We start from the raw sequence: 24448 nt of genomic DNA on the forward strand, positions 1-24448 counted from the left end.
ATATATATATATATATGGAAAGACTCGAACTCAGGAAAGACTCTGACTATGGAACTGCACTATGTGACTTTTTTTGTACCTTTACCTGCACTACCTCACTTTTTTTACACACCATACACTGTTTCTTGTTGCTGCTGCCCTCCACGGAAAAGACTTCTCTATGGAACTACACATGTGACTTTGCACCTTTTACCTGAACTATCTCCTAAGAACTGCCTTGGGCCCTACAATATAACAACTTGCCATATGCTGCTTCTGAATGCTGCTACACATTATTAGCACAATATTATTTAACACATTATTCTACATAATGCTGCTACTGTGATAACCTCAACTGGATTGTGCTGTACTGTACTGTCTTGTATACTAGTCTTGTTCTTATCTTCCTGTCTTTAGCCTAGATTATTTTTCTAAATGTTAAATGTTTCAATTTTTTTTAATCATTACTTTACTTATTGCTTGTTACACTGTTATTGGTCCTGTCTTGCGCTTTAATGTTTGTCTTGTTAATGTCAGTCCTATGTTTGTCTATGTCTTTACATGGGATAGAGAGAAACGTAATTTCAATTTCCTTGTATGACCTGTGCATATGAAGAAACTGACAATAAAGCTGACTTGACTTGACTTGAATGCTGTGTATATCCCACAGCTTAACACGCCTTCAGGACATGTTGGGACATGTAGAGACGCTCTTGTCCGAGTGTAATGTGACAGTATCTCACCTAATGGTAGGAATGTCCCAGTCAGGGCCAGGTGGAAAACAGTTTTGGTCCCCCCCCCAAAAAAAAGAAGGAAAAAAAAAAAGCTGTGATAATGAGTTGAGTGTTAAAATCAACTGTTAGATGAGGTACTGTATGTTGTTGCACCTAAATCTGCATTGGCATGTAACTGATTCTTTGGTTTGTTTTCACACTGCACATTTGTAAAGGAACACTTAAAGATGGAAAAGTCTGAGGGGGATATATATAGGGCTGAAAACATGCCTTTAAAACCTTTCATTCATTTGGAAAGGTCAACAAGCCATTGCCAAGTTCACGTGGAATTGACAAAATTGCAGACCACAGAGCTGATGCTAAATAAATGGTCATTATATAAATAACTATATGGTTGAAAACATTGTATATCACATCCAGTGTTTTTGTTTTTCTTTTAATTTAGCAGTCCAAGCTCCCAAACACGTGACATTTCTGCAGCTCTACAGCTCTCTACTTTGGCTAAGTTTGCACTTAATGGCTCGGTTCTACAAAAACTCGCACCTACAAATGGTTGCAGCAACTCAAACACACTTCCTGCAGCCAGGTCAATTCAGAATTGAATCACTTTCTCTCTAGAGTGGACTGAGACCACCTCACTCGGACACTCTCAGGCCCAAGTGTGATTGCCATGTTCTCACCTGCTTAAAGAACCACTCTGAGGGGAAAACACAACAGTCAAACTGAATAAACACTGCAACTGCAGCACCCTTTTCTTGTGTGAGCCTTTCTCCATTGCTATGTTTCCTACTAATGAATGAGAGTGTCTTAGGGAGTGTATTTTCAGGTCTGTGTGCCCCTAAGACAACTTTTTGCTTTGCTTTTCATTTATTTCCATAGAGTGATGAACCATGCTAAACCAAAAGGCAAATAAGTATAAGTCAACTGAGAAATGTTTGACTTTATATTTTATTGGAAAACTGCACCTATGATGACTGGAAGGTAAAGAGGACTTGCATTTAGAAGCTTGTCATTTCTCAAATCTGTTTTTAAAACAATTTTGACTTCTACAAAAGATAGGTATGTAACTCTATGTAACATGTTTAGTGATGGAGCTCTCACTGGGTGAGGAGGCTGCAGTGTTTTGAGGTAGTGGATTGACATGAATCTTGTTTGACTGTGATCGTTTGGGAAGATTCTTCAATAATTTTGTTTGTTTCTGTGCTCTGTAAGCCTAGCATTTTGAGCTACTCCTTTAGTCCCATCTTTGATTTTGTTGTGGCCCATGTTTTGTGTTGGAGCCCAGTCTGGATCTGTAAAATTGTAGAGATCAGCTGATTTCCTGAATGGAAAGAAAAAGCAAAATAAAAGCAGCATCAAAAATTATATACAGCTTTTTTAAAATGAAATAATTCTAGAAGCCTTTGTGATTGTCGTATCACACACTCGATGGTCACAGCTTTGTCACGTTTGAGTGGCGAGTTTCTGCATGACCAGGCTATTAAATGATCCAATATTTCTTATATATTGCTATCTTTTATTAATAACTAATTTGTAGCACTTACCATTGATAAAATGTTCACTGCAGACTCGTGTGGTTTTTGCTTTTTCATCGTTTAGATCAGCCCGGTTTGTTAGACAGCCATTGATGTCTACGCTCCGTGGACAACTCTCTCGTTTTTTCTCCTCGATTAGAATTACAGCAATTATAAATAAAGAACTTTTAAGTCCCCTTGTCTCGAATAGAGTTGTGCCCGCATCCAATTACAGCACAAAGAGTAGGCAAAGTGAAGAAACAAAAGGAATTCTTGAGCGTAGCAATCTCTTGAGCATATCTTCTATAGTCAATGCGTGCCGCATGAGTTTGTGTATATCCTCCAACATGGCCCACTTCTGGTTCAAAGCCTCATGCATAATTAGCTATGATGTCATGTGCAAACGAAGAATTGGAGAGCATAGGTTCATTTGCCTTGCTCAGCATGTTTTATTTGGAGAAAATTTTGCTGCAGGTAACTGACTTAAAATTAGCCAGCCTGTATAATATTTTGCCTAAGGGCCTGGTCCCACAACATCGATAACTAACTATACCTAAAACTACAGCTATGACTATACCTGAATTTAGTTCCAGTCTGGAGCAGTCACACCACAACTGTAATCCTGACTATAATATTGGTTGGTCTTGCTACTCGGGTAAATAAATGCATGCGACTTAGGAATAGTCATGGAATTTTTTTTCCAAGTAGTAGCACATTTATTCTGGGTCCTACTGTACAGCTTGGACTTCAAAACAACCCATGCACTGGTGGTTGACAAAATACGAATAGGTCACAGGTTACAATAATATAATAAAGGATACAAAATACGGAGTGGTTATGGATTTTAATATGGCTGTATCACAGATGTTAGGAATTTGGGGATTGGTCACAGACGTTTCAGTATATTACGGATTTCATACGGATGATTCTTCACAGATTTAAAGATAAATTTAAGAAGTCTAAAACAAATGTCTGCCAAAGTTCATAATTAAAATATCTTGCCTGCATTTATGTTTACTTTAATTTCCTGTTGATATTTCACAGAAAATCACATCTATGAATAAAATGTGCTTTTGTATTATATTTTATTTTCTATGAATCTGTATTCCGTGACTTCATTATACAACAAGGATACAAACATGCCTGGTGAAAAAATAGCATGTGCTCCGATAACGTCACATGTAAACAACTACCTGATTTGGTTAGACATTTTATTGAATCAGGTTCAGGCCTGGAAGAATCGCTTCAGAAACAATCTCACCGATGCCGATTAAGCCCAGGCCTGGGCTGTAGGTATAGTTATCGGTCTGGTATGACCACCAATCACATAAATTGCACATGATTTTATTTATAGTTGTAGTTATTAGTATTGTGGGACCGGGCCTTAGCTCTCGGTTGGCAAAACTGATGAGTGTACGTGGACTCCGCTTTTGATCTCTATAGTCAGGAAGCATATTAAAGCAAGCCACAGACCAAGGCCTCCTGCCTTCATAAGAAACCATTGAAGACTAACGGTTAGTAATATAGACTGAATCATGTTTCAGTCAGTTATTTATTACAAAACCTCAGTCAATCCATAACATTACCCAAAACTATTTTTATGCCTCCGCCACCGTAAGGTGCAGGAGGCATTATGTTTTCGGGTTGTCCGTGTGTCCGTCCCGAAACCTTGTGAACGCGATATCTCAAAGGCTAATGAAAGGAATTTCACTAAACTTTCACCATTTGTGCGCTTTGGGACAAACATGAACTGATTGGATTTTGAGATCAAAAGGTCAAGGTTGCTGTGAGGTCAAATGTCTGTCCAAAAACCATGTGAACACAATATCTCCAAGGCGAATGAGAGGAATTTCGCCAGACTTTCACCATTTGTGCATTTGGGGACAAAGATAAACTGATTAGATTTTGAGATCAAAAGGTCTAAGGTCAAGGTCACTGTGAAGTCAAATGTCTGTCCGAAAACCTTGTGAACACAATGTCTCCAAGGCTGATGCAAGTAATTTCACCAGGTCACGATTACTGTGAGGTCAAATGTCCATCCCCAAATCACAACTTAATAAGGCATGTAGTCTACCAGGCGGAGGCATCCCCATTGACGCCGTTGGCGTCGAGTTCTATCTAGGGTTTTTTTTGTTTGTTTTTGTTTTTTTAAACCCCCCCCCCCCCCCCCCCCCCCAACAGTGTATTAGTCCAGGGTGACTAATTTTAAATGAGTTACCGGCAGCAAAACTTTCCTTAAATAAAATATGCCGGGGGGACATGGACCCGGGTTTCCTGATTGGAAAAACCTGTACCTGTGTCCTGACAGTTTGGATGAGGCGGCCCTTTTTTTTTTTTTTTTTTTTCCTTTTTTTTTTTTTTTATTAAATGCCTGTTTGTTTAACAAAATGTTGGAAATGTGACAAATTGCTGCTACTTTGATGTAACACCATTGCGCATGTATACACGCGCGTGAGTAGTAGTAGTAGTAGTAACATTTAATAAAAGGTGTGTGTGTGTGTGTGTGTGTGTGTGTGTGTGTGTGTCATGTTGAAGTGTTATTACATCAGTTTCATGCAGCATCACTATGATGACCAGCTGTAGTGGAAAATGAACTACTGATACCAAAATGAGTCAAGTCAAGCCGGTACCGTGCAGTAGAAAAGGGCCATAACTGGGAAAGGCTGATCTGGATTGCTCTAGTCAAGTGTAGCACAGAACATATTTGTTACAGTTGATATTAACACCGTCTCATATCCACAGTAAGACAACTTTCTACTTATAGGAACTTACAGGCTCATGGTAATAACATCACTAAACAAATGTACTCTGCTTTAATCAAACACTCAGTTCCATTCTGATATGAGAGTGGAAAATCAGTCATTACATACAGTACAAAGGTTAAGGGATTTGTAGGTGTATACCTACAATAGAGGTATACACATCAATAGAGCACTTTTATTTAAATTTAGTCATTATTTAAATGACAGTAGTGGGGAAACTGCAATAAAAGGTTCAGTGACCCACAGAACTGATTTCAGCTCTTGATTTGGCCCTGCAGGAACCCGAATCATCTATGACAGGAAGTTCTTGCTGGACTGTCGCAGCTCCCCGTTGGCCCATACGCCCCCCAGCTGCCTGCCTGACATCCCTGGAGTGACCAGCCCTCCTACAAACACTGTCACCAATAACAAAACTCACCCTCAAGAGAGTGTCAGCAACAACAGCATCCCTCCCAATGACAAGGCCACAGGTGCGTGTTGTCCTCTCAACTTGCACTTTATAAAAGACCCAGTAATACATTAGATACAGTAGTTTTAGGATAGCTTTGATCTGAAAGATCAGATCAGGAAACATGTTACAGCAGAATCAGATCTTTTTGCATGTTACGTGGAAATCTGGAACAGATGAGAGTATTTTGATCAACATGAAATTGTTCTGGCTGAAAACTGGGGGGGGGATGTTAACTTTTAAAGTGAACATGAACACTGCTGGAAACAGGCCAATGTTAAAGTCACTCCTTCCACCAAGAGCAATATGTATGCAGCTACCACAGGCGCCAGCCATGCAGTGTTCTAAGCCATGCGACCACAAAGACTTGAACTGTGCCAAAACAGCCCAAATTGTCAACTAGTTTAACCACAATGAGTGAACATGGATAGTCCTGAAATCATCCCAAGCTGTGTGCCACAAAAGCCAATCCGTCCACCAAGAGGGATTTATTTTATGCCCCTTTGGTGGCATGGTGGTGTAGTGGTTAGCACTGTTGCCTCACAGCAAGAAGGTTCTGGGTTTGAGCCCAGCAGCCGACAGGGGTCTTTCTGTACAGAGTTTGCATGTTCTCCCTGTGTTGGCGTGGTTTTTCCTCCGTGTGCTCCGGTTTCCCCACAGTTCAGACATGCGGTTAGGTTAACATGGGGCAGCCATGGCCTGAGGTTGGGCTGAAGTGCCCTTGAGCAAGGGCACCTAACCCACAACTGCTCCCTGGGCGCTGTAGCATAGTTGCTCATTGCTCTGGGTATGCATGTGTCCATTGCTTCAGATGGGTTAAATTTCACTGTGTGCTTAAGTCTGTGCTTGAGTGTACATGTGACAAAGAGCACGTGGGTCATTCTATGTCTTCTCAACCAGAGCCTCCCACTTCAAATTTTTGATTTTGCTTAAACTTTGCACACTGCAAATAGCATGCCTTGGTAGTACTAAGGCCAAGTATTTAAGCTTAATTATTGCTAACTGTTGAGATTCAGCCTTGTTTTTGAAGTAGGGGTCATCTCCTTCTTGAATGCTTCAATTCTGGAGCAACTTTGTGCATCTAGAAAAAGTACTTGCAGAAGTGTTAGGTCTATGACATGGATTCTATTATCAGAAAAGCTGGTCCTCTCCTGATTTTAACCATCATTGTCTACATATTTTGTCCAGTTTAGCCCTCAGGCGGTATAGAAAAAGCAAAAATCACCAAACGAAAATTCGTTAGTGTATTTTTACGATTTTGATTTCTTCATTACTCTTAGCTTAGTGATGATTGAGACCTAAAATTTTTAATGTACACTGTCAGTAAACTTCTTAAGCATATTAAACAAGCTCGAGGCCCCAGTGGCTATATTCACTGACTTATTAACCCCTGAAGTTGGACCCAGAATGAAAAGTGCTATTTTTGTCATAATTGGATACATACTTTTCTCAAAAGGAACACGTTATAGCAATTTCAGTTTTTTTTATGCTTGAAAATATGTGCCTTGGTAATACATGTGAAAAAATGGAAGATGTAATACTCTCCCTTTTGAAGTTACAAGACAATTGGACCTGGGGTCTGACATTAACAAACTGCTAGAAATCCTCTAAAAAAAGGGAACACTATTGCTTTGTTTAACACAAATGTTTATTAACGAATAGTTTAGCCATACTTCAAGTCAGACATATCTAGCTATCAAAGATAAATTCAGTACAAGCCAGATCATTGATCAACATGTATTAATTATCTCAGCAAAATATGATAATTTCCAAAAAACTAGGTAATGTTCAAAACAAGTCACATTATATATTATTAATGCCAAGCTATACACTGGTAGTGTTTTCTAAGAGTTCATCCATGCACACTTGTGAACAACTTTAAAACTGTCTCTGATTTCGTCAATGTCCATCTGTTGGAACTTGTACTGTCTGCCTGTAGTTGTACTGGGAAGTGGCAGCGAGCACAGCACATGGCCCACAGGAACCCAGCACTTGTCCTTCTGCCCGGGCCATTTGTACGTGCAAGGATTCTGTGTTTGCCTCATGAAAGTGATGAGTAGATCATCCTCGTCTTCGTCTACCTCTAGCACACTTCCTATATACCAGACCTGGTCATAGACGGCTGCCACACACGCACCAAGCTTGTATTCTTGGATATCATGATGTGCAGTAGAATGTGCTAGAGTCCCACTTGTCATGGAAATATCTGCAGAGATCCTGTACATTCTCAGGTTAGGCCCATCAGGGTATGAAGCTGTGATGGCTTCTAATGCCAGGCACCTTCTTTGCGTACCGTTCTTCTTGGGCCTGTGATGCTTCTGCCACATCTTCCTTAGAGACGTACAAGAACTTGGTACCTTGGATTTCCCTGACAGCCCATTCATAGAGCGCAATAGGTGACAGAATATGGTTACTTGTTTTAGCTTGGAGGCTTGCCTGAGCAGCAAACCTTTTTATGGTACCCCCAATGCCATCGCATGGTGATTTGCCATGACTACATGCTTTATTTCAACCTAGAAGCCACTATTACCCCTTTTCCACCAAATCAGTTCCAGGGCTGGTTCGGGGCCGGTGCTGGTTCACAACTCGTTCAACTTGCAAGCCAGCTGAGAACCAGTTTGCTTTTCCATAGCTTGCGGTGCTAAGGGAAGCCACGTCATTACGTCGCTGTATACGTCATTACGTCGTTGTATACATCAGTTATGTCGCTACATAAATTCCCAAAATGTGGTATACATGACATGGGAGGAAGGAAGAGGGTGGCTGTGAAGTTTGACCAAATTTGAGGAAAGATTGGATTTTTTGCCCAAAAATAGCGCCCCCAGTGGCGAAAGTGCACAAAATTTGGCGTATGTGTCAGGTGAGCTATGAAGAGTTTGCGTATGAAGTTTGATGACAATTGAGTAAATAGAAGATGAGATATAGATTTTTGAAGAATACATTTTTTGGTTTTTCCCATGTCAGTAGGTGGCGCTATGCTGTACATGAGCGATTATGAGTTGGAAAAATAAGTGTCTACAACAGCAACGTACAATCACAAGGTTGTGGTGTGAAGGAAAAGCATTATGGAATTATTTACCAAAAACCCGTTTTGGAGCAATTGCGTCGGCCAAAAACAGCGCCCCCCATGGACGAAAATTCCCAAAATGTGGTATACATGACATGGGAGGTAGTAAGAGGGTGGCCGTGAAGTTTGACCAAATTTGAGGAAAGATTGGATTTTTTGCCCAAAAATAGCGCCCCCAGTGGCGAAATATAACAGAAATTGGGTAACATGTCAGAAGCCCAATGCGTGATTTGCGTGTGAAGTATGAGCCGTTTTGAGCAATCAGAAGATTTGTTATGAATTTTTAAGCATGTGAAATTTTGCATCGAAAATTGATTAACGTATAACTTCTGAACGGTTTATCCTACGTTAAACGTATTTAGTAACTTTTGTCAGCCATGTCTGTAGATGATGTGTATCAATTGTGGTGACATTCCTATGAACGGTCTAGGAGGAGTTGCGCCGTCTTCGTGGCCATGCATTTCGCACAAAAGTGAAATTACCTCACTTCCTATTGGGCGTGGCTAATGCATTGGCATTACATTTTTGTCCGGCTTATTGAGATACATATGCGTACCAAAAGGCATGCCACTACTACAAACTACATGGCAACCAGGCACCTTAATGCGGGAGGCCAAAATCACAACGACTTAGGGGGCGCTATAGAGGCCCTGAGGCCCGCCTGGATCTGGGCTTCTGGTTCTCAGTAGCAGTGGCAGTCTAAGAAAAAGGAGCCAAATTTAGTGCGTTGTCGACCATGGCAAGCACCCCAATAAGGGTCTTGTAAAGAGTTTGCTTGCCAAGTTTGACAAATCAGAAGCTGCAATATCATTTCCACCATAACCAGCACCCCCAGGGGCGAAAGTGCACAAAATTTGGCGTACATGTCAGGTGAGCTCTGAAGAGTTTGCCTATGAAGTTTGATGACAATTGAGTAAAGAGAAGATGAGATATAGATTTTTGAAGAATAAATTTTTTGGTTTTTCCCATGTCAGTAGGTGGCGCTATGCTGTACATGAGCGATTATGAGTTGGAAAAATAAGTGTCTACAACAGCAATGCACTATCACAAGGTAGTGGTGTGAAGGAAAAGCATTATGGAATTATTTACCAAAAACCCGTTTTGGAGCAATTGCGTCGGCCAAAAACAGCGCCCCCCATGGACGAAAATTCCCAAAATGTGGTGTACATGACAGGGGAGGTAGTAAGAGGGTGGCCGTGAAGTTTGACCAAATTTGAGGAAAGATTGGATTTTTTGCCCAAAAATAGCGCCCCCAGTGGCGAAAGAGCACAAAATTTGGCATATATGTCAGGTGAGCTTTGAAGAGTTTGCGTATGAAGTTTGATGACAATTGAGTAAATAGAAGATGAGATATAGATTTTTGAAGAATAAATTTTTTGGTTTTTCCCATGTCAGTAGGTGGCGCTATGCTGTACATGAGCGATGATGAGTTGGAAAAATAAGTGTCTACAACAGCAACGTACTATCACAAGGTAGTGGTGTGAAGAAAAAGCATTATGGAATTATTTACCAAAAACCCGTTTTGGAGCAATTGCGTCGGCCAAAAACAGCGCCCCCCCATGGACGAAAATTTCCAAAACGTGGTATACATGACATGGGAGGTAGCAAGAGGGTGGCCGTGAAGTTTGACCAAATTTGAGGAAAGATTGGAATTTTTGCCCAAAAATATCGCCCCCAGTGGCGAAATATCACAGAAATTGGGTAACATGTCAGAAGCCCAATGAGTGATTTGCGTGTGAAGTATGAGCAGTTTTGAGCAATCAGAAGATTTGTTATGAATTTTTAAGCATGTAAAATTTTGCATCGAAAATTGATTGACGTATAACTTCTGAACGGGTTATCCTACGTGAAACCTATTTAGTAACTTTTGTCAGCCATGTCTCTAGATGACGTGTATTAATTTTGGTGACATTCCTATGAACGGTCTAGGAGGAGTTGCGCCGTCTTCGTGGCCATGCATTTCGCACAAAAGTGAAATTACCTCACTTCCTATTGGGCGTGGCTAATGCATTGGCATTACATTTTTGTCCAGCTTAGGGAGATACATATGCGTACCAAATGGCATGCCACTACTACAAACTACATGGCAACCAGGCACCTTAATGCGGGAGGCCAAAATCACAACGAGTTAGGGGGCGCTATAGAGGCCCTGAGGCCCGCCTGGATCTGGGCTTCTGGTTCTCAGTAGCGGTGGCAGTCTAAGAAAAAGGAGCCAAATTTCGTGCGTTGTCGACCATGGCAAGCGCCCCAATAAGGGTCTTGTAAAGAGTTTGCTTGCCAAGTTTGACAAATCAGAAGCTGCAATATCATTTCTGCCATAACCAGCACCCCCAGGGGCGAAAGTGCACAAAATTTGGCGTACATGTCAGGTGAGCTATGAAGAGTTTGCGTATGAAGTTTGATGACAATTGAGTAAATAGAAGATGAGATATAGATTTTTGAAGAATAAATTTTGTTTTTTCCCATGTCAGTAGGTGGCGCTATGCTGTACATGAGCGATTATGAGTTGGAAAAATAAGTGTCTACAACAGCAACGCACTATCACAAGGTAGTGGTGTGAAGGAAAAGCATTATGGAAATATTTACCAAAAACCCGTTTTGGAGCAATTGCGTCGGCCAAAAACAGCACCCCCCCATGGACGAAAATTCCCAAAATGTGGTGTACATGACATGGGAGGTAGTAAGAGGGTGGCCGTGAAGTTTGACCAAATTTGAGGAAAGATTGGATTTTTTGCCCCAAAATAGCGCCCCCAGTGGCGAAATATCACAGAAATTGGGTAACATGTCAGAAGCCCAATGAGTGATGTGCGTGCGAAGTATGAGCAGTTTTGAGCAATTAGAAGATTTGTTATGAATTTTTAAGCATGTAAAATTTTGCATTGAAAATTGATTGACGTATAACTTCTGAACGGTTTATCCAACGTGAAACGTATTTAGTAACTTTTGTCAGCCATGTCTGTAGATGATGTGTATCAATTTTGGTGACATTCCTATGAACGGTCTAGGAGGAGTTGCGCCGTCTTCGTGGCCATGCATTTTGCACAAAAGTGAAATTACCTCACTTCCTGTTGGGCGTGGCTAATGCATTGGCATTACATTTTTGTCCGGCTTAGTGAGATACATATGCGTACCAAATTGCATGCCACTACTACAAACTACAAGGCAACCAGGCACCTTAATGCGGGAGGCCAAAATCACAACGAGTTAGGGGGCGCTATAGAGGCCCTGAGGCCCGCCTGGATCTGGGCTTCTGGTTCTCAGTAGCGGTGGCAGTCTAAGAAAAAGGAGCCAAATTTCATGCGTTTTCGCCCATGGCAAGCGCCCCGAAAATGGCCCAACAGCGGAGAAAAATAAAGAAGAAGAAGAAGACGGAAGAATAATAATAGTGAACTCTTACAAGAACAATAGGGCCTTCGCCCATAGGGCTCGGGCCCTAATTAAAGCCGCAAGCGGCCTCGACGGGCCCTCGCGCCAGCGGCCAAGGGGGGCGGGGGCATGCGTCCCCGCGAAATACCTTCCACAGCTTCTTCGGCAAGAGACATTACTCCCGCAATGGCGACAAAGAACAGAATTGGACACATGGCAACGATAGGGTCTCGCACTGTACGGTGCTTGGGCCGTAATAATAATAGCACCCTAATAAGGGTCTTGTAAAGAGTTTGCTTGCCAAGTTTGACAAATCAGAAGCTGCAATATCATTTCTGCCATAACCAGCACCCCCAGGGGCGAAAGTGCGCAAAATTAGGCGTACATGTCAGGTGAGCTATGAAGAGTTTGCGTATGAAGTTTGATGACAATTGAGTAAATAGAAGATGAGATATAGATTTTTGAAGAATAAAATTTTTGGTTTTTCCCATGTCAGAAGGTGGCGCTATGCTGTACATGAGCGATTATGAGTTGGAAAAATAAGTGTCTACAACAGCAACGCACTATCACAAGGTAGTGGTGTGAAGGAAAAGCATTATGGAATTATTGACCAAAAACCCGTTTTGGAGCAATTGCGTCGGCCAAAAACAGCGCCCCCCATGGACGAAAATTCCCAAAATCTGGTATACATGACATGGGAGGTAGTAAGAGGGTGGCCGTGAAGTTTGACCAAATTTGAGGAAAGACTGGAATTTTTGCCCAAAAATAGCGCCCCCAGTGGCGAAATATCACAGAAATTGGGTAACATGTCAGAAGCCCAATGAGTGATCTGCTTGTGAAGTATGAGCAGTTTTGAGCAAGTAGAAGATTTGTTATGAATTTTTAAGCATGTAAAATGTAGCATTGAAAATTGATTGACGTATAACTTCTGAACGGTTTATGCTATGTGAAACCTATTTTGTAACTTTTGTCAGCCATGTCTGTAGATGATGTGTATCAATTTTGGTGACATTCCTATGAACGGTCTAGGAGGAGTTGCGCCGTCTTCGTGGCCATGCATTTCGCACAAAAGTGAAATTACCTCACTTCCTGTTGGGCGTGGCTAATGCATTGGCATTACATTTTTGTCCGGCTTAGTGAGATACATATGCGTACCAAATTGCATGCCACTACTACAAACTACAAGGCAACCAGGCACCTTAATGCGGGAGGCCAAAATCACAACGAGTTAGGGGGCGCTATAGAGGCCCTGAGGCCCGCCTGGATCTGGGCTTCTGGTTCTCAGTAGCGGTGGCAGTCTAAGAAAAAGGAGCCAAATTTCATGCGTTTTCGCCCATGGCAAGCGCCCCGAAAATGGCCCAACAGCGGAGAAAAATAAAGAAGAAGAAGAAGACGGAAGAATAATAATAGTGAACTCTTACAAGAACAATAGGGCCTTCGCCCATAGGGCTCGGGCCCTAATTAAAGCCGCAAGCGGCCTCGACGGGCCCTCGCGCCAGCGGCCAAGGGGGGCGGGGGCATGCGTCCCCGCGAAATACCTTCCACAGCTTCTTCGGCAAGAGACATTACTCCCGCAATGGCGACAAAGAACAGAATTGGACACATGGCAACGATAGGGTCTCGCACTGTACGGTGCTTGGGCCGTAATAATAATAGCACCCTAATAAGGGTCTTGTAAAGAGTTTGCTTGCCAAGTTTGACAAATCAGAAGCTGCAATATCATTTCTGCCATAACCAGCACCCCCAGGGGCGAAAGTGCGCAAAATTAGGCGTACATGTCAGGTGAGCTATGAAGAGTTTGCGTATGAAGTTTGATGACAATTGAGTAAATAGAAGATGAGATATAGATTTTTGAAGAATAAAATTTTTGGTTTTTCCCATGTCAGAAGGTGGCGCTATGCTGTACATGAGCGATTATGAGTTGGAAAAATAAGTGTCTACAACAGCAACGCACTATCACAAGGTAGTGGTGTGAAGGAAAAGCATTATGGAATTATTGACCAAAAACCCGTTTTGGAGCAATTGCGTCGGCCAAAAACAGCGCCCCCCATGGACGAAAATTCCCAAAATCTGGTATACATGACATGGGAGGTAGTAAGAGGGTGGCCGTGAAGTTTGACCAAATTTGAGGAAAGACTGGAATTTTTGCCCAAAAATAGCGCCCCCAGTGGCGAAATATCACAGAAATTGGGTAACATGTCAGAAGCCCAATGAGTGATCTGCTTGTGAAGTATGAGCAGTTTTGAGCAAGTAGAAGATTTGTTATGAATTTTTAAGCATGTAAAATGTAGCATTGAAAATTGATTGACGTATAACTTCTGAACGGTTTATGCTATGTGAAACCTATTTTGTAACTTTTGTCAGCCATGTCTGTAGATGATGTGTATCAATTTTGGTGACATTCCTATGAACGGTCTAGGAGGAGTTGCGCCGTCTTCGTGGCCATGCATTTCGCACAAAAGTGAAATTACCTCACTTCCTGTTGGGCGTGGCTACTGCATTGGCATTACATTTTTGTCCGGCTTAGTGAGATACATATGCGTACCAAATGGCATGCCACTACTACAAACTACATGGCAACCAGGCACTTTAATGCGGGAGGCCAAAATCACAACGAGTTAGGGGGCGCTATAGAGGCCCTGAGGCCCGCCTGGATCTGGGCTTCTGGTTCTCAGAAGCGGTGGCAGACTAAGGAAAAGGAGCCAAGTTTCGTGCGTTGTCGACCATGGCAAGCGCCCCAATAAGGGTCTTGTAAAGAGTTTGCTTCGCAAGTTTGACAAATCAGAAGCTGCAAAATCATTTTTGCCATAACCAGCACCCCCAGGGGCGAAAGTGCACAAAATTTGGCGTAGACGTCAGGTGAGCTATGAAGAGTTTGCGCATGAAGTTTGATGACAATTGAGTAAATAGAAGATGAGATATAGATTTTTGAAGAAAAAATTTTTTGGTTTTTCCCATGTCAGTAGGTGGCGCTATGCTGTACATGAGCGATTATGAGTTGGAAAAATAAGTGTCTACAACAGCAACGTACTATCACAAGGTAGTGGTGTGAAGGAAAAGCATTATGGAATTATTTACCAAAAACCCGTTTTGGAGCAATTGCGTCGGCCAAAAACAGCACCCCCCATGGACGAAAATTTCCAAAACGTGGTATACATGACATGGGAGGTAGTAAGAGGGTGGCCGTGAAGTTTGACCAAATTTGAGGAAAGATTGGAATTTTTGCCCAAAAATAGCGCCCCCAGTGGCGAAATATCACAGAAATTGGGTAACATATCAGAAGCCCAATGAGTGATGTGCGTGTGAAGTATGAGCAGTTTTGAGCAATCAGAAGATTTGTTATGAATTTTTAAGCATGTAAAATTTTGCATCGAAAATTGATTGACGTATAACTTCTGAACGGTTTATCCTACGTGAAACGTATTTAGTAACTTTTGTCAGCCACGTCTGTAGATGATGTGTATCAATTTTGGTGACATTCCTATGAACGGTCTAGGAGGAGTTGCGCCGTATTCGTGGCCATGCATTTCGCACAAAAGTGAAATTACCTCACTTCCTGTTGGGCGTGGCTAATGCATTGGCATTACATTTTTGACCGGCTTAGTGAGATACATATGCGTACCAAATGGCATGCCAGTACTACAAACTACATGGCACCCAGGCACCTTAATGCGGGAGGCCAAAATCACAACGACTTAGGGGGCGCTATAGAGGCCCTGAGCCCCGGCCAAGTTTGGGCTTCTGGTTCTGAGTAGCGGTGTCAATTCTCGGAACTGGTGCCAAATTTCGTGCGTTTTCGCCCATGGCAAGCGCCCCGAAAATGGCCCAACAGCGGAGAAAAATAAAGAAGAAGAAGAAGACGGAAGAAGAAGAAGAAGAAGAAGACGGAAGAATAATAATAGTGAACTCTTACAAGAACAATAGGGCCTTCGCCCATAGGGCTCGGGCCCTAATAATAGTGAACTCTTACAAGAACAATAGGGCCTTCGCCCATAGGGCTCGGGCCCTAATAATAGTGAACTCTTACAAGAACAATAGGGCCTTCGCCCATAGGGCTCGGGCCCTAATAATAATAATGGATGACTTCGCATTTGTACAGCTGCTGCTTCTTGTCACTTAAAAATGGTGATCTTTCGCGGTCTTGTTGTTGGTCTTAACAACTCCGCCCCCCCCACTGACGTAAGCGGTTCTTTCCTCTGGCCCAGCAGAGAGCTGGTGCTAGCCTGGAACCGGTTTTTCTGGCCCCAGAGCCAGTTCTTTGTCAGTGGAAACAGAAAACCCGGTTCCAAACTAGGCACTGGCCCCGAACCAGCCCTGGAACTGCTTTGGTGGAAAAGGGGCATATAAAGACTTTATTGTTTGAAGATTTAAAACCCTCCTGTGACCTTGAAAATAAGGTCAAGGTCAAGTAGGTCATATGGGTCAAAAGGTCTTTGTCAAAGTCTATTAAATCATATCACAAAGTAAATGCAACTTGAAAAGGCCACTGAAATACAGGCCCAAATCCTTCCCATTGGGAATACATGTAAATTGCCCCCAAAACAACGAACTTTGGCCTATAAAGTCAGTAAAATAGGTCACAGTGACCTAGTTTTTGGTGAGCTACGTTGTGGTCACCCAAGGTATATTCAGGCCATATACTGTATGAGCCTCCTAGCTCTTACGGTGTCAAAACATGCCCTGCTAACAGATGGATGGACAGACGGATGCCAGACTAAGCTATTTGAACAGCATTGCTGCTGAAGTCAGCAAAACTAAAAATAAATTATGACAAATTTAGATCCCAGATCATCATAATTAACAATTTATGCAAGGTCAAAGTTGGCTCAGAAGAGAAAATTAGCATTTTTTGTGCATAAATGATTCCAATATTTTTCTAAGAAGGAAAGATATCTCATCTCATCATCTCTAGCCGCTTTATCCTGTTCTACAGGGTCGCAGGCAAGCTGGAGCCTATCCCAGCTGACTACGGGCGAAAGGCGGGGTACACCCTGGACAAGTCGCCAGGTCATCACAGGGCTGCAAAGATATTACATACCTAATTATATATTATTTATTATTAACCTACTTTAAAGATATAAAATACCAGCTATGTACTATGTGTCCCTCCCTGGATTTTGACCCCCTAAAATAAGGGATAATTTGGCATTTTCATTCTGGGTCAAGTTTGCATGTTCCTTCCTTTAAGATGTATAACATCTACAGCCATGCAAATACATGAAGGGCATAAGAAGTTGGTCCACAATAGTACGGTGTTAAAGATGTGGACAGCTGTGGTGTAGTTTTTTCATAATAAGTGCACTAACTTGCTAGAAAATGCAATCATGACTGGGTAAATTATTTTTTTTTCTATTTTTAACACGCTGCCCTTCATACACGTTCAAAAATTATCAAAAAAAATTTGAGGTGGGAAAACCTTTTGAATTTTGATTCATTTGACATGGAATGACCCACGCCGAATGACTAAAGTTTTATGCACTTGTTTGTAGTGTTTGAAGCCATGCAACTACAAAGTAACTAGTTCTACACTACAACAGCAGCACAAGTCACGACTCCTATTGCTTCCTCTTGAGTTATCTGTAGCCTTCTGTGACTCGCTTGTGGTCTTCTATGCGGAGGCTTCATTATGCGGAGTGTGGTGTTTTTTTTGTTTTTTTTTTCTGTCTGTCTAAAAAGCAGTCTCTTGCATAATCTGCTGCTTTCTTTAATGAAAAACGTTTTTCTGTAACATTTAATTTTGTGCTGGAAAACTGTTTGGAAATCAAAAATATTTTTGCACTGACTTGTTAATGTAGACATTAAAAAAATACAAATCTACAACAAAATTTTTACTTAAAGGGTAATTAAAACTTTTTCACAATTCTGTACATGTCCTGAATTATTCTCTCTCAAATTCCATCCTGTGAAATATTGATCATGCATATCTTAAAAAGGAGGACTGCTCTATTGCTCTGTAGATGTTTTGAAATACAGATACAAAAAAAGTACATACTTGCCCTATGTCCTGTTTCTTATCACAGTTTTGTAAGTTGTAGTACTGAGATTTGTAGTTGTCACTAAAGTGCTTTTACCAAAAATTATTTAACTTTATCATTTATATATAGTAAGAATTTGGACACAATATGAAAATTAAAATATGTGGAGTTATCACACAGAATCTCATTATTTTCCTATAACAGTATGTACCTGAGTGTTTTATTCCTCTTACTATGTATGGCAATCTAACAGCCTTTAACCTTGTGGAATGTCCACAGAAGGGAAAGCAAAAATTAGTTCCCATTATCACATGCCATAAATTCCCTCTCAGCCTCTCGTTTGTGTTGCTTATGAATAAGATTATAAACTTGTATATTACATAAGGCATAAAACCATAGCCTGTAATGTTAAAGAAACCCCAAAGCATAAACTAGTCTGTCCTGAAAACTTCCTTGTTTTGTAAAACTTTCAGCCAAGTTACAGCTTCAGCTCTGACTTACAAAGCACCGACACTGGAGACTCCTTCCATAAATGTTAAATAAACATCTCCTTACAGAAAACTTAACCATATCAACGATCACTTGCATTTAAAAAAAAAAAAAAACCTGTTTGTGAAATGTCTTCCATACAAGTCCCTGTAAATGAGCCGTTACAATAGAAATGATAATGGCCTGATGGTGAGAGAAGCAGCTTTGGGACCAAAAGGTCACCAGTTTGATTCCCTAGACCAGTAGGAATGGTTGAAGGGCCCTTGAGTAAGGCAGCTGACCCCCAGCTGCTCTGGGTATGTTGTACGTCGCACATGTCTGCTAAATGCCATTAATGTAAAGTATTAGAAAGCATGCCTCAATATAAAACTGTTTTGCAGCTGTGAGTTCTGAGAGTGGAATATGCTCATATCTGATATAGTGGTGTTGACAGAAGAACCGAACTAGCATCAGCTTTGTTGATGGAAAACGATATAAGGTTACAGTGATTGCTTTTATATTAGCTCTGCTAACATGTGTAATGCACAATATAATGTAGATTTATTATGTCTGTTCTATCCAGGTGAAGACGCCCAGTTTGTAATGGACATCTAATAACATCAACATTATGGTGATGACAGACCTATAAGGATGAATGAAACAAGATTTCTCCTGTCATCTACCTTCTTTCATTATCTAGAGTTGTTTTCCTCCCCATTATTTCTGTATCGCTGCTGTCATTCTAGACATGCACAAGACATTTGCCATCAAGTCTCAACACCAGCGCACACTGCTGTGCCAAAATGCACTTGAGTTACTGCCAGTGCTCCTGCACAAGCACCTGCTCAAGATGTGTGAAATCCAACATTTTTTGCTACTGCTGTGTAGTTTGCTAACATGACCACTGGGAGGAGCATTGGTTCATTCTATTGATTTTTGTACCTCATCTTGGAGTGAAGGTGTTCTCAGATAAAATATTTCCCCAAACTTCCTGTGACAGTGTTTGCTTTTTTATAATGAAAATGTAAGAATTTTTCTTTTTCATCTAAATGCCTTTTCACCTTTTTTATCGTTTTGGTTATGCTGTTTAAATCTCATACAAATGAGTAATAAATCCTCCCATGTGATTTAATCAAAACATGGAAAAATGTAATGAATGAACAGTTTAAAGAAATCTGAGAATTCATTCATCTTTTTGCTTTGGTGTTTTATGATGTGATGACTCTCACAATAAAAGCAACATTTGAAAAAGAATCATGGTTTACTAAATATGCATTAAAATTTTTCATGACATTTGTCACATCTCATATGTACAAACAGTTTATAAACATGAAAAGAGAGGCACTGGAGGAAATATCCAGTTGCTGAGTATCTAACTCATAGGGAGCAGTTCATTCTAAGTAGAACAGTGTAGTCATTTGGTTCTTTGGAACTCACTGTTGGAGTGATTTCAATAACGGTCACATTAACCAGTCACAATGGCAAATCTTAAACCCTGTTACAGTATTAAATGTCCATCTTTGAAAAACAGTTCATGCATCCTTGAGAATTTATTCACTTCAACGAGTTGTTTAAAAGGAACAAATCATCCCTCACTGTTGTATGAAAGGGTTATGTTTCCTGAATGATGGTGAGCAAAAGTATTTTTGCATTATCCACATTTTTACATTGTCTCTTTGCTTAGTGCTAAAGTTTTCTGGCACTCTCTCATTGTTTGATGGGGATGGGCATGTAAAGATGCCATAAGTGCTGAAGTAAATTTGGCTCGGTGTTTGAGAGTCTGATCAGTGGCAGCTGCATGCCTCTGCCACCATGCCTTCGTGATGTCTCATCATCATCTTCCCATTCTCATAGTAGAGCATGGAGAGAGGAGCCAAGTGTGTAGGTACGCAGGATGGACATGGGACACGGTCTGGTTGGTGTAGCTTCAGTAGGCTCTGTAATAAAGAGATGATGGTTAACATCAACAGCAAGAAGAGATAAGGTTGATATTGAAGATAGTTATAAAAACATTAATGACAAATCTATAATTCATATGGGGGAGGAATTCAGCCTCGGGCCCATTTTAATGTTTGCCCTGCACTAACTCACACGTTGACTCAGGAAGAGCTGTTAAGGTGAATGGATGAATCTGATAGGAACATTGGGAACAGGGAAAACACTAAAATATGCAGGAACGGTGATTCTCCAGAACCAGGTTTTGAAACCTGTGTCCAAAGGGGGAAAGGGAGTAGGGCACCATTTTGGACATAAGGCATAAATGTGTTCATTTGTCTCTCCTTACCTGCATGTATGCATGATTTGTCGGAGTGAACGACTCATCCACCGGTGTAGGGCAGTCACCTTTGCAGCGGTATGCATTGTATCTCTTTGGATAAATAATCCACTCGCTCCAGCCAATCTGGTCAAAGTCCACCCACATGTCTACCTTCCTGCAGAGGGTCTTCTTTTCACCCTCAACTTGTGAGTGTGTTAGAATTGTACTGCCCCCTGTCGCCTCGCTCACCCTCTTGGGTGTCCAGTGGTTACGTTTGTGTCTCCGGGCCACGGGCTCAGACAACTCCCAATCCTGAGTCACATATTTGGAGTGCTCAGCTGTGTGGATCAGAGTAGATGCTTCTGTCCTCATCTGCTTGGAGTAAACCACCATCATGACGCTGTTGGCTGCCTGATGCTGGATGGGATGCTCAAGGTCCTGGAGTGCTTCTTCATCCCAACGAACCTGAGTAGGAGGCAGACCCCCCTGGTGCAACCAGTACTTCAGCAGCTGGGTGATATTGAGGACTTTCCAAGAGGATTGTGCGGATAGAGAGGTGCTTGATGCGGCATCAATGCGACCCAGGTGAAGACGCTCCTCAGCGCTTGTAGGAGCGTGGTAGATGTCCACCACGGGCTTCTCAGAGGCAGAGTAGTTCGGGAGGCGCAGGCGCAGCTCTGAGTGCTGCACATCGTCACTCGCCGAGATGGAGGACATGTCAAACGTGACGGCCCACTTGTCACCGACCCGGTGGCAATCTTAAAAAAAAAAAAAAAAACGACATTAGAACATGTTAACAAACAATGCAACCTCAGACGCACAAGGATCTCTAAATGTTTGGGGGTTAACAATTCAGAAGACAGCCTTCACACATCTGCAGTCAGACGCAGTTAATAAAGCTGCAGACTCATATTGTCTAATTGTGTATTCCCACTTTTAAGCAGACGTCGTGAAGTTTGTAGCTAATACACACCCTGAGCATAATAAAGGACTTGGTAAATAACAAGTCAGTTTCTAGCTAGCAGATGGACATGCGCCTTTTTCTGTTTTCACAGGAACAGAATAATATCCTAAAGCCATGCGTAAAATAATAATAATAATAATAAACCGTTTACCTCTGACGCTGCATCATAATCAAAATATAGTTTATTTGTCCTAATGTTTATCAGATTAAAATACTAACTTCATAACTCAAAACACAATGCTGTGAACCTAAATTATGTTTCCCTTGCAAAGTCTGTCAAATGTCACTGTGGTTGCAAACTCTCGAATATATTAATATAAATACTCACTTTTGGCGACGAGGCTGAGCACCGAGTCGGAGTGGTGTAGAGATGGTTGTTCGTATCCGATCCCCGCGCTCGAAATGCCCGCTGATGTCTTTCTGTCACCGGCCAGTAAAGTCCGGTAAAGGTGCATCATGTAGAGCGGATATGGTCCTGTAGCGGATCTGCGCTTCCTGCTGGTTCGCGCACTGGCAGGGACCGAGCGCACCCACAGCGCCACGCACAAAATCCCGCACACCAAGTGTTTCATAGTAGTAGCAATAATCCAACAGGTAGGTAATAAAAACACAGAAAGAAAGAGGACAGACAACTCCGCGGTCTGTTCTCGCTCTCCGGTCGCTCCTTGGAGGTAATGACTTCGGTTCTCTGATGCCGAGCCTCTTAATTAAGCTCCTTTCAAAACTTACAGAAACTGCAGCGTCGTTTGATGATCGTCAGCGCGCGCGCTGCCTTTGAAGTGCCGCGTGTGATCCGCCTCAATGTCATCGGGCGCAGAAACCAAGTCGCCTTTAGTGTGCGCTAAGGTGTGAACGCACTGACACTCTAAAGCGGCTAAAACAATACTGATGGATTATGCGCGTTACTCTGATTAATGGGAGAAAAGTCAATCCAAATGCAATTGCATTTTGAATGAAAATAAAGGAAGCCATTTTTTCTTCTTTTTGTACAATCATCACTGTTCACCTTATTAGATGACAAGGAGGGAAAATGGTTTAGACTAAACTAGCCTAATTACTTTTCTTTTTTGGAAACCTGCTGTGCTTTAAAGGCTATTCCGCGCTCATCGATGTTTTCGGACACTTTCCGATTCCAGGTTTTCCACCTCACACGGCTTCAAAGAACGCAGGCACAATTCATCTCATATGCTAAGAAGCCTTTTATATAGATACAATTTCTTCACTGATAAACAACGCTAATTTATTGCTCAGATAGGCTTTCAGGCTAATATCCCATCATTACACATCTGTATATTGTGCAGTTATGTAGGTTAAGGCGTTGATAATCTATTTATGATCTTGCATTTAATCTATATAAAACCGCCCATAGAGACATAGCATGCATGCAGAATAACCCAATACCTGAAAATATGACAGAAGTTATCTTTTAACAAAACAAGTGAAAAAAACACGAAACATTTTAAATACAGTTTAAAATAAGCTCATATATAAATATAAATAGGGCTGTTTTTGCTGAGCCGAGTCTCTTTTCTGAGATGAGATAAAACACACACACACACACACACACACACACACACACACACACACACACACACGTAAATAAAGTATAACGTAATATTTGTAAATATGTCAGAGGGAAAAATTGTGATATTTGTATTTTTGTTATAATTGTAATGCAGAACATGAAGTCATTCAACACGAATGTGCCCCCCCCCCCCCCCCCCACACACACACACATAAACAGTCCTTTGAGAAAAGAAAAGTGATTGAAGTTATTAACGATTCCATTCTGTTTATGAATGCATTAAATTGCATTATTTATTTCGGTATTTACGCATATGAGGGGACACAAATTTCTAAAGTGCAAAGTGGTGTTTCAGAATAATTGCAGTTCATGAAATATTCGGGGGAAAGACTTAATATAATGCAAATTAAATTTTTATTTGTTACATATACAAGTCATACAGAGTGCAACATGCAGTGAAATGCTTATTGCAATGCTCCATAGGTCGTGAGGATAGGTTTTTTGTTTTTGTTTTTTGGGGGGAGGGGTAAAATAGAATGTAATAAATATAATAAAAAGAAAATAAGAACATGATGGCGTGCTATGCAGAATATACACGATATACAGAATATGTATACATATACACATCTGCAATATACATAATATATACTGTAGAATGGGGCAGCACGGTGGTGTAGTGGTTAGCGCTGTCGCCTCACAGCAAGAAGGTCCTGGGTTCGAGCCCCGTGGCCGGCGAGGGCCTTTCTGTGCGGAGTTTGCATGTTCTCCCCGTGTCCGCGTGGGTTTCCTCCGGGTGCTCCGGTTTCCCCCACAGTCCAAAGACATGCAGGTTAGGTTAACTGGTGACTCTAAATTGACCGTAAATGTGAGTGTGAATGGTTGTCTGTGTCTATGTGTCAGCCCTGTGATGACCTGGTGACTTGTCCAGGGTGTACCCCGCCTTTCGCCCGTAGTCAGCTGGGATAGGCTCCAGCTTGCCTGCGACCCTGTAGAAGGATAAAGCGGCTAGAGATAATGAATGAATGAATGAATGAATACTGTAGCATATACAATATACAGAATATGTATAAATGTATTGCACTGTAACAAATGTGTTGAAATGTATATTGCACTATAATTAGGTTGCACAAGAGAAATATGTATAACCATATTGCACACAAGAAATATTGCACTGTAATGAGTACATTGAAATGTATATTGCACTATAATTAGGTTGCACAAGAGAAATATGTATAACCATATTGCACGCAAGAAATATTGCACTGTAATAGTACATTGAAATGTATATTGCACTAATTAGTTTGCACGAAGAGGTATAATTGCTATAGAAATATGGAGAGGTGTAAGAAATGGGGGGGAAGAGGGTGAAGTGGTGATGATACCTAGTGG

General features: G+C 41.5%; 2 protein-coding genes across 3 annotated transcripts in view; one reads left to right on the forward strand and one right to left on the reverse strand.

Annotated features, from left to right (window-relative positions):
* Positions 1-19544, forward strand: part of eif4ebp1 (eukaryotic translation initiation factor 4E binding protein 1) — a 31751-nt gene extending 12207 nt beyond the window's left edge. The window contains exons 2-3 of one of the 2 annotated variants that reach the window (XM_060935043.1): positions 5268-5459; positions 18897-19544. In XM_060935043.1, coding sequence (XP_060791026.1) covers positions 5268-5459; positions 18897-18928 — 224 coding nt within the window. In that variant the 3' untranslated portion in view covers positions 18929-19544. The remainder of the gene's footprint in view (positions 1-5267; positions 5460-18896) is intronic. The other variant, XM_060935045.1, reaches the window with a different exon arrangement.
* Positions 19545-20097: 553 nt separating this feature from the next.
* On the reverse strand, positions 20098-22106 carry ndr1 (nodal-related 1). The gene is made up of 3 exons (XM_060935046.1): positions 21863-22106; positions 20598-21328; positions 20098-20250 (listed from the first exon to the last, which is right to left on the reverse strand). The coding sequence occupies exons 1-3, from the start codon at positions 22104-22106 to the stop codon at positions 20098-20100; spliced, it is 1128 nt and encodes a 375-aa protein (XP_060791029.1).
* Positions 22107-24448: the final 2342 nt, after the last annotated feature.

Source organism: Neoarius graeffei, chromosome 12, assembly GCF_027579695.1.
Source record: "Neoarius graeffei isolate fNeoGra1 chromosome 12, fNeoGra1.pri, whole genome shotgun sequence".
NCBI classification, from domain to species: Eukaryota; Metazoa; Chordata; class Actinopteri; order Siluriformes; family Ariidae; genus Neoarius; species Neoarius graeffei.

Coding starts and splice junctions, on each gene's coding strand:
- ndr1 (XM_060935046.1), bottom strand. CDS start 22,106: ATGAAACACTTGGTGTGCGGGATTTTGTGCGTGGCGCTGTGGGTGCGC. Junction 21,329..21,862: donor GCTCAGCCTCGTCGCCAAAA/GTGAGTATTTAT, acceptor TTTTTTTTTAAG/ATTGCCACCGGGTCGGTGAC. Junction 20,251..20,597: donor CAAATCATGCATACATGCAG/GTAAGGAGAGAC, acceptor TCTTTATTACAG/AGCCTACTGAAGCTACACCA.